Source organism: Penaeus japonicus, unplaced genomic scaffold, assembly GCF_977035675.1.
Source record: "Penaeus japonicus unplaced genomic scaffold, GWHDUDI00000001_assembly GWHDUDI00000040, whole genome shotgun sequence".
NCBI lineage: Eukaryota > Metazoa > Arthropoda > Malacostraca > Decapoda > Penaeidae > Penaeus > Penaeus japonicus.
In genome coordinates, this window is record NW_028234442.1 from 17,340,448 (window position 1) to 17,350,447 (window position 10,000).

General features: G+C 44.4%; 2 protein-coding genes across 5 annotated transcripts in view; one reads left to right on the forward strand and one right to left on the reverse strand.

Annotated features, from left to right (window-relative positions):
• The window catches only part of lili (LMBR1-like protein lilipod), a 95,271-nt gene that overhangs the window by 75,317 nt on the left and 9,954 nt on the right, over positions 1-10,000 (forward strand). The gene's annotated exons all lie outside the window — the stretch shown is intronic.
• LOC122248488 (uncharacterized) lies at positions 2,551-8,415 on the reverse strand. 2 transcript variants are annotated; one of them, XM_043008527.2, is made up of 6 exons: positions 7,981-8,415; positions 6,252-7,013; positions 5,315-5,528; positions 3,996-4,147; positions 3,367-3,537; positions 2,551-3,010 (listed from the first exon to the last, which is right to left on the reverse strand). In XM_043008527.2, the coding sequence occupies exons 2-6, from the start codon at positions 7,011-7,013 to the stop codon at positions 2,795-2,797; spliced, it is 1,515 nt and encodes a 504-aa protein (XP_042864461.2). In that variant the 5' UTR covers positions 7,981-8,415; the 3' UTR covers positions 2,551-2,794. The 2 variants fall into 2 exon arrangements, with proteins under 2 accessions (XP_042864461.2, XP_042864462.2); XM_043008528.2 differs by lacking the exon at positions 7,981-8,415 and adding an exon at positions 7,415-7,698.

The following is a 10,000-nucleotide window of genomic DNA, read 5'->3' on the forward strand; positions in this document are numbered from 1 at the left end:
ATTATGAGTTCATGGCAAGAGTGCTTCTGATATATATGTATTTAAGCTGTTTTGCGACATTTGCTTCTCGTTTACTGGTACGTTTCTAAAAAATGGAACTAGAATCGTAGGTCTGGAGAATTTCTGCCAAGATTATATTTTGTATAAGGCACCCAGAGGGAGGGGGACAACATCACCCAAATCCTGTTATGAGTAATTTGGAATTGAAGTTTAGGTATCAATACTACACAAATTTTTATAAGGATCTTGTGTGCATGTTTATACTCCTATTGTCAGAAAAAAATTAATGTGTTGGCAATGAAGGCAAGTTATTTTGGGGATTTTAGGGTACCTTATATTTATTAATTAAAAAACAACAACATAAGACGTATGAAATTATATTATGCTGTAGGAGAAGTTCAAGAGGGGATGTACTAGTAAATATGGTATGTGTAATTTTGATAAATAGGGCACGTTTGTAAGCCAGACTGGTTCTAGAATGTAAGTACAAGTGTATTCCTTCTGAAAATGAATATCCTGCAATTGAACTGATTGGTAACACTAAAAATGGATATGAAAATCGAAAATCATAAGATAAGCAGGGAAAAATTAAAGAAAATTCAAGAAATCAAAGTGATAACATACAATTATGCATCACTTGACATCTGCTTCTAACATCAGATGTGCAGCATATAATTAGCAGGCATTTTTACTCTGAATCTGATTTTTTTAGGTATTCTAAGAGTTGGTTTTTAGAGAAATGAGTGGGAATAGAACTGTTTTGAGATGGGTATTAATCTCTATTATTAATTGTATTGCGTAACTTAAAAGGATTTTTTCATTTTCTTGTTTTGTTCTTGTTCTTCCTCTTGTTCTTCTTCTTCTTCTTCTTCTTTTTCTTTTTTCCTTCCTTCCTATCTTTTTGATCCTTTATTTTGTTCTTGACACTGCTTAACCCATTGCTGATGTGTGTCAATACATATATGATGGAGTTTTTACCTGACGGAGGGCATCGTGATGTACATGATGTTTGGAAGTTTTGGGTCTCTGTGTTTCTTTATTGTGCTGTGAGTAATGAGTGAGTGATGATGACAATTGCAATTATAATTACCTTAATTGCTGTAATATTAAGCAAAATGGGTTTCACTTAACAACCAAAACCTAGATGGCACCACTTTCTCCTAGCACCAGGAATGGCACTAATCCATGGTCTCTAGCAAGCACTATATTTAGAAAGTGATGGCACACAGCAAGTTGCCGACCTCTTGCTCTAAAGTACCGCAGATAAAGGATGTGCAGGCAGAATGAGAAGAGGAAGGTGACTCAAACCATGCCCAGTGTCTACAATGTGCCCCTGTGCCAGTAGGGCTGCCTTGTACTGTGGCACTCACAATCATAAGCACAGGTTTCCTTCCTCTTCCCTACCTCTTCATGTTATCTTAATTGTGGATGTTATATATAGTTTCTTTTTGTCCTCCCATAAAACAACAATACTTCTGTCACACTGAGTATAAAGAAAATAATGAGCTGATATGGACCCTATACTACAATTTTAGTCAACTGCAGCATTGATAGAGCCTATCATATGACACACATAAGTCTCTCAATACAATAAAACAGAAAATTGACAAACACAAAAAGGACTCTAGTTTTACTCAATATCTTTTGTGTCAGAGATTATGAAGTAAATTGTAAAAGGAGTGTGTGAATAACACACACCATTGCACAGGATGATGACTGTGCGTAATTCTTTAAATGGAAAGAGGATTTATATTAATTTTAGTACATGAGGTCATATTCCCTCACATCAGTTATATTGAGTTGCATTTTTGTTGTAGGGGCATTGTTTGTCATTTCAAGAATTGTCATACAGTAGATGGATTGCGAGGTAGCTTACCTGTCCATTTTTGTGTGTGTCATATAGTTACTGCTCTTATATTTTTCTATGCCCAGAGATATTAATATGAATTCAATAAATAAGCCTTCATAGATACTACGTCTTTTAGTGGGGGATACTTGTTGACAAATATTGCACAGCTTGTATAATAATTATCTTGTATTTGCTGTTGTGAATCTGTTGGTGTGGAGGTTCTGTTCTGTCCTGGATCAGTCATTGACCTATTGGGTGTGATGTCTGTTTGGTTTGGTGTGTTGTCAGTTTTTTATTTCTTATATATCATGTCTGGGATTTGGTTCTTTTCTTTCATGTATGAAGGATTGAAACTGTGTTAAAGGGATTGATTTTCATATGTTGTATCCTTCTGTCTCTTTGCAATGTTTCTTAATTTATGTCTAAAATATGTTGATTTTGTGCGTGCTTCTGTGAATATTGCTGCAGCAGTTAGTCATGATTTGAATATGAGTTATTGAGCAATGCATTTAAAGCCCTTTTGTTGTCATACTATTCAGCAATTTGAATTTTGTCACACTTCCTGAGAGCATCTTTTCAAAGCGTCTTTTTTCATGGTGGTATTTTTTGTAATTGGTAACACTGCTAGGCTGTAGTATTTGGCATCATCATCGTTTGTAATGAGTCACTTTTTTCTCTTGTGATAGGAATGAAAAGAGGCACAGATTCTTTTGCACGTTGTTCAAGATAAGCGTGGAAATAATAAGCATATCTATATAGCAAACAATACATTGTAACAATACAGAGGATAAATACATATATATAAATAGACACATATAAGTATTAAAAACAACTCATATGAATCGTTTAATTATAAATAAAGGTTAAAAACAACTAGCAAAGTGAATGGAGTACCGTATCACAGTGAGCAACCACTTCTCAACAAGTGTCCCCTCCGACAAGACCCTAACAGTACTCCCAGTCTTTGTGTTTGGGGGGGCGACACGCCACGGGGCAGGGTTGTTTGACCATGTCACCCTTAATTTCCTTCCGATATTGTCTCATGCCGACGAAGGTGCGGTTGACTCTCCTGGTGGGGAAGGGGCGCGAGCCCGGGAAGTACTTGCACAGGTAGGAGTCGTGCGCGATGAAGCTCTTCTGGATGGTGGGCCACAGGAATCGCTGGAAAGGGAAGAGGGGTCGGGTTTTAGTTTGTTTTGTTTTTAGTGTTTTGGTATTCTTTCATAGCGGTTGGGGGGGGGGGTGTCGTTAGGCAAGGTGGAAGATTGTGAGAATGTATTCGGTTGTAAGATTTGGTTCTACGTTTGCATAAGAAAGAAAAAGGTCGGGTTATATAATTTTGGTAATGGAAGAGATGGAGAAGCAGGTATCCTTCTCCTGTAGGGAACAATAACCCGATTCTCTCTTGGTCTCGTTGTGCCTCGTATTCTCGAACATTCACGCCCGGAAGTCAGTTGTAAACAACCTCAACATAAACGACGACCTTGTCCCCGCAACCCCAAAGGAGCGACACTCACCACCTCATTGACCTGGTCGTAGTAGCTCGGGTGGCTGTCCTTGTGCGAGAAGCGGAAGATCGTCCCCCGTATGCGCTCCAGCACCTCGCGATGCCAGAAGCCACAGCCGCCGAACATGCCACCCATGATGGGCATGGTGTGGGCAAGGTTGTCTCGCATGATGTGGAAGCACTGGAAGAAGGGGTTGGGGTGAGGTGAGATGGGCGGACGGGCAGTGTTTTGAAGTGAGGAGTGTTAGAGATGAATGGGGGTTAGGGGTGAATGAGGTTGAAATGGGGAACACTAGAGGAAGGGTCGGTGAATGAGTGAGTTTGAATTGAACACTGGAAGAATGGGGGAGGGGAGATGGAGGGTGAGGAATGGTGAAGTGGGGATTCGTGATTTACTCAGAGAGGGACGCATAACTTTAAAAAATTAAATTAGACATCTGACATATGAAAGTTGAGTAAAGAATTTCCGATACTTCACGCCGCCGCGCCACGTGAACAATTACGAGACCTGGATTTTCATCTTACGAGACCAACAGGAATCTATTTTTGCAAAACCAAGATCGTATTCATAACGAAACCTGCCGAAGTCCATGATTACATTCATAACGAAACCTGCTGAAGTCCATTTTCACAACCGACCTTCCCGGAGTCGACCCACTCCTTGACGGCGTCCACCTCCCGCTCCAGGATAGGGGAGTCGCTGTCCCGGATGATGAACCTCCTGACGAAGGGGTCGCCGAGAACCGCCAGCCGCCAGATGGTTCCGATTGTAGGGCGGAGGTCACCGATGCCTGAAGGAGGGAGAGGGAGGGTGAGATGGGGGAGCTGGAGGGGTGTTATTTGGGTTGTTGTTATTATTATTGTTGTTATTATTACTACTACTACTAGTGCTACTACTACTACTAGTGCTGCTACTACTACTACTACTACTACTACTACTACTACTACTACTACTAGTGCTACTACTACTACTACTACTACTACTACTACTACTACTACTACTACTACTTCTAGTGCTATTATTGCTTTCTTTTTTACATAGATGGTTCATAAGCGTCTAGTCACCCAGGAGCCAATTACCAGGCCTACCTGATCTGTTTACCTCTACTCTTGAATTTTCGGGAAAAAATATATATTTATTTTTCAATTCTTATCGCTATTTTGTTGTTTTTGTCGTTATTATTATTATTATGATTGTGATTATTATTATTTGTGATAACGGTAATTACAACAATAAGAACAAAAAACGAAAATTACTAGAATGAATAGATAGGTAGGTAGGTAGATAGGCCTAGTCATTAATTCCCTGTTGATTAAGCACTTTGAAGAACCATCTGCATGTAAAAACAAGTAGGAATAATAACAATAAGAAGGACAAGAATAAGTATAAGAATAACAACAACAACAATAACAATAGCAATAAGCATAAAAAATAAAACAAAACGATAGTGAACCGCGAAAATTCCCGCCAAAATGTCGAATTTTCGGGATTTCATGTACGAAGTCGCGTGTACCTTAACGGAACATTCTTATGAGGGTACACTGTGGATTTTTTTTTTCTTGCTTATGGGTCTTGACAAATAGCTTCGGAGACGCTTACTGTGTCTCCATGATGAATTTGCTGATTTGCATATCCCTCCCCCATTTACGACTTGTTGCTGACTCATCATGCTGGGTCGATGGTCCGTTAGATGGATTACTTTTTACCGTTCAGTGCCTTTTTTAAAAATATCGTTCTCTGTCTTGTTTTGCTGCGACAGAGACAGACAGACAGACAGACGGACGACAACCGAGAGAAAGGGAAAGAAAGAAAGAAAGAAAAAAAAATATATATATAGAAAGAGAGAGACAGACATAATTACAGACAGACAGCGAGAAAGAGAGAGAGAGAGAGAGAGATTGCAAACCCCTCCACCCCACACCCCCACACCCATCATACACCCTTCCCCCCGTCTCACCTGGCAAGGACACGACAGAGCAGAAGTCGAGGTGAGGAAACCCACAGGCGAGAGAGCACGCCCACGCCCTCGCCCGCGCGTCGCCGGCCAGGTCGAGATCGTGGTACACCCTCACCGCCCATCCCGGGTACGCCTCGGCCGCCCGCGCCACAACCACCGCCAAACCCTCGTGGTAGTCGCTGGGGAAGGCGCCGAAGAGGGAGATGCTTATCACCTGTGGGAGGGAGGGAGGGAGGGGGGAAGGGTGGATGGATAGAGGGAGGGATGATGGATGGATGGGAAGGGTGGATAGATGGATGGATGGATGGGTGAGCGGGAAGGATATGTATCATCATTATTATTTATATTTATATTATTGTAATTTATATTTATATTATTGTAATTTATATTTATCATTATTATTGTCGTTATTATTTACATTTTCACTATTATTATTGATCATAATTATACCCTTCTCATCAATGTTATTACTATCATTATTTTTATTGTTATTATTAATATCACTACTATGGTTATCATTACTATTCTCATTGTTAGTTACGATGACTTTCATTACTGTCATGAGTACCATTATAGTGTTATATTATTACTATGTTTATAATTTCTGTTATTATTGTTATTGCCATTATATTTTCATTGTTCATATTTGTCTTTATTTCGTTGCCTAGATCAGCGTTAGTATTACTGCTGTTGGCAATTTTATGCACTTTTATCATTGTGAACTATGTTCTCAGTTATCGATGTCACATCTCTTCTCTTTCTTAAAACGCATAATATTCATCAGATGGAAAATGAGGAAAGCAACATCCTCAGTTCCGTCACCAGGCGATGTTGTCATTGGTTGGAGTAAAAAAAAAGAAAAAAAAATGATGATGCAGATGATTGACCAAGGACAAAAAATCGAAAAGAAAAAGAAGAAGAAAGAAAATTAACTCACCGATTGGTTGGCGCCCCTGAGCGTGGCCGCGTCGCTGCATGTGGACGAGCCAAGCGTACGATTCAGGGCTGACAACAGGTCGCGGGAGGTCGTTTTCCCTCCGTGCTCCCCGGTAGGGCACGCCGCTCCCCCCTGTGCCAGGATTTCCCTCGTGCACTCGCAGAAGTCCAGCGGCGGGGAGGTCACGCGACACGTCCGGCCGCTGGGAGGAGGAGGAGGAGGAGGAAGAGGTGTCGAAGGAGTGTGGCCTCGCGATCTAGGATTCGCGTCTGGCTTGGCGTCTCGATGCTGATTCGACGACCCCCTCTCGGCCTCGTGGCTCGTCTTGCCGCGGTCTGACGGCGGGCGAGGCGTTGGCGGCGGCAGCGGCGGCGGCGACGGCACCACCTTCGTCTTCTTTGTCTTCTCCTTCGTCAGGAACTCCAGCGCCATCATGACCTTGCTGGCGAAGGAGTCCTCCCCGGTGTCGCGTTCCAGCGAGATCGGGTAGTCGCCGCCCTCCGCCGCCGTCTCGTCGTGCCAGCCCGCGCGGACGTGAGTTCCTCCGCCCTTCCTCTTCAGGGCCTTCGCCGGAGCCTTCGCCGGGGACTTCGCCCTCGTCCCCTCGGCGTTCGAGGAGAGGCGAGCGTGGAGGTGGGAGCGGGCGGCAGAAGGGGCGGCGGTGTGGAGGGGGGCGTGGTAGTAGAGCGTGAGCGCCATCACCGCAGCAAACACCAGGAGGGCTTGCTGGGCCGCCCCGGGGGAGGAACAGCGCCGACGCATCTAGGGGGGGAGAGGAGGGAGGCGGGGGTGAGAGAGAGAGAGAGAGAGAGAGAGAGAGAGAGAGAGAGAGAGAGAGAGAGAGAGAGAGAGAGAGAGAGAGAGAGAGAGAGAGAGAAAATAGGTAAAAGAGAGAATGAAATATAGAGTGACTCTTACATTTGACTCCCCCGGAAACTCGTACCAAGCGTAGCACTTTGTAACGGCACCCGTGACATTAACTGCAGCAATGAGACAATGCAGGAGCAGCAGTTGCAACCAGATGAGCAGGAGAAAAAAAAGTCTTACTCCTATCCTACACCGAGAACCTCACTACTCATTCTAACCTCCTAATAAAATACCTGAACCTACGCCACCAGCTGCCCACGAGGATTGTCTTACTTACTTACTTTACTTTTACTTACTTTTCTTACTCTACTTGGTCTAGTAGAGTTGCTACTCCTCTTTCTGGTTCATACTTAAGGGTGACGGAGGTTCAAGTTCTTACTAGGAAGGTTAATTGCACATCCGTAGGTACATCCTGTGTAGTCATGCTTACGGTTGAACAATAAGCAATTTGTAAATGGCAAACTGAGAGCGTTACTTAGCATGTTTATATTTTTACAGGAGTTTGCTTTTGATACTGCATCCTGATACCACTATATAGAATTCAAGATAAGACACTTCGTTTGATGAGAGAAGACAATGTTCAATATTAATTCCACGTATGTATGTGGGAGTGGGAGTGGGAGCGGGAGGAGGCGGTTGCACATGTCCAGCTCATAATTATGAATTTTTACACTGTACCTTGGTTTTATGCCTGTATTTTCATGTTTTACATATGTTGAACTCAAACACAATAACGTGTATGCAAAGAAAACAAATGCAACATTTCACTGTCATTGCGGCTGTGTTGCATTTCAACATAACCACGTGCGTACTCGTTTACGAAAATGTTTACGGAACCAGTTTGCAATGGCACACGCCTTACCTGGAATGGCAGTTCTATGTCCCTCTGCTACGAGATCAGCCTCTGTGCAGGCTTCTTTTTCTGACCATAATTCACGGCGTACTGACCATGGTTAACGGGTTTGCGTGCACGTTAGTTCCGGCCGGAGTCTTGTGTCTCGCTGCATATGTTTGCTTTCGGGGAGGTAGGTTAACAGCGGCCGAAGCAAGCGCAGGCTATTGGCTCTTCCCTTTAACGGCCGTCTCGTCTCGTCTCGTGGCGCGGCCGGGGCTTGTATTTGCGCTTCGGTCCATGGTGTCGGGGCCTCGTCGTGTCGGAAAGGGAGGTGTTTGTTTATTGTTTGAACACTCTCGCGGAAGGTTTGGTTAGGTTCGGTTCGGTTCGGTTCGGTCAAAGACGCTCGCGCCGGCTGTCTACCGCCCACCGCCCGCCCGCCCACCCTCGCTTGGCAAGAGTCGGAGCTGAACTGCCGAGTGGGAAAGTCTCCTCTTTTGCTCTTCGTCGCCCGCCCACCTCCCCCCTCCCCCCTTCTCCCTTCGTCCTCCTCCCTCACTCTTTCTACCCTTCCAGCGCCTCCTTTTCTGTTCTTCGTCGTCCCTTCCTTTGCCATCTCCTCTTCCTCTCTCTCCGTCTCCTTTTCCTAACCCTCTTCCTTCTTCTTCTCTGTCGGCGTCTGCGTTTCCTCTTCTTCCTCTTTGTCCTCCTATTTCTGCTCCTGCTTCTCATCCTCCCCCTCTTCCTCCTCCTCTACATCTCCCCAACCTTTCATCCCCTACTCCCCCACCTCCTCCTCCCCTTCCCCTCATAATTCTGCCCTCCTCTTCCTCTTCATCTTCCATGTACTACCTCCACCTCCTCTTCCTCCTCCACCTCCACTACCTCCTCCTCCTCCACCTCCACTACCCCCTCCTCCTCCACCTCCATTACCTCCTCCTCCTCCTCCTCCTTCATCATCATCATCTCCACTTGCTCTTCATCCTCTATTTACTCCTCCTCCTCCACCTCCTCCTCCACCTTCGCTCCCTCCACCTTGGCAATTACTCACTTTCCGACCGAACCCCCCCCCCCCTCCCCCTCCACCTTGGCAATTACTCACTTTCCGACCGAACCCCCTCCCCCCTCCCCCCTCCCTCTTCCCATGCGGTGTTATTTTGCGGTGTCTAGTGCATGCGAAGATTGAACGCAGCCGGTACCTCTTCCTTGTGTTATGAAGGGCGGTGATCTCGTGTGTTAATGTTGGGGGTTTGTGTGTTAGCTCGTTTTTGGATTCGGTGTGTGTGTTTCTCTCTCTCTCTCTCATTCTCTTTCTCTTTCTTTCTCTCTTTTTCTTTATTTTCTGTATTTTTCTCTCCTTTCTCTCCTTTCTCTCTCTCTCTCGTATGAGTAAACTTATCAAAATCAATCAATCTCTCTCTCTTTCTCTCTCTCTCTCTCTCTCTCTCTCTCTCTCTCTCTCTCTCTCTCTCTCTCTCTCTCTCTCTCTCTCTCTCTCTCTCTCTCCCCCCCTCTCTCTCCCTCTCCCTCCCTCCCTCTCCCCCCCCCTCTCCCTCTCCCTCCCTCCCTCCCTCCCTCCCTCCCTTCCTCCCACCCCCTCCCCCAACACAAAATAGACAATGACGATGGAATTTGGAAGCGAACTAAGATTAGAAAAAAATATTAATAGAAATGTGAGCGTCACAGAATTGCTGAATCATCAAAGGCTTCAAGCACCCAGTGTATACTCTTTGTTGCTGTTGCTGTTGTTGTTGACCGAAAAATATTGTATTGTTGCCACGAGCATTATATTTCTTCTTTTTTTAAATTTTGCTTTTCCAGCTGTATTTTTTTATATTTGTGTGTGTGACTGTTTATGAAGTTCTTTTTATTATGGTTCACTTGGTGTTCTCGGATTTTGTTGCTGGAATAACCGTATTATATCTTGCGGCAATGTTCTCGCTGAAACCAGTGAACCCGATTATTCTCTCTTCTCTTTTCTTCTCTTTTCTTCTCTTCTCTTCTCTTCTCTTCTCTTCTCTTCTCTTCTCTTCTCTTCTCTTCTCTT

Coding starts and splice junctions, on each gene's coding strand:
- LOC122248488 (XM_043008527.2), bottom strand. CDS start 7,013: ATGCGTCGGCGCTGTTCCTCCCCCGGGGCGGCCCAGCAAGCCCTCCTG. Junction 5,529..6,251: donor TCAGGGGCGCCAACCAATCG/GTGAGTTAATTT, acceptor TCCCTCCCACAG/GTGATAAGCATCTCCCTCTT. Junction 3,011..3,366: donor ACGACCAGGTCAATGAGGTG/GTGAGTGTCGCT, acceptor TTCCCTTTCCAG/CGATTCCTGTGGCCCACCAT.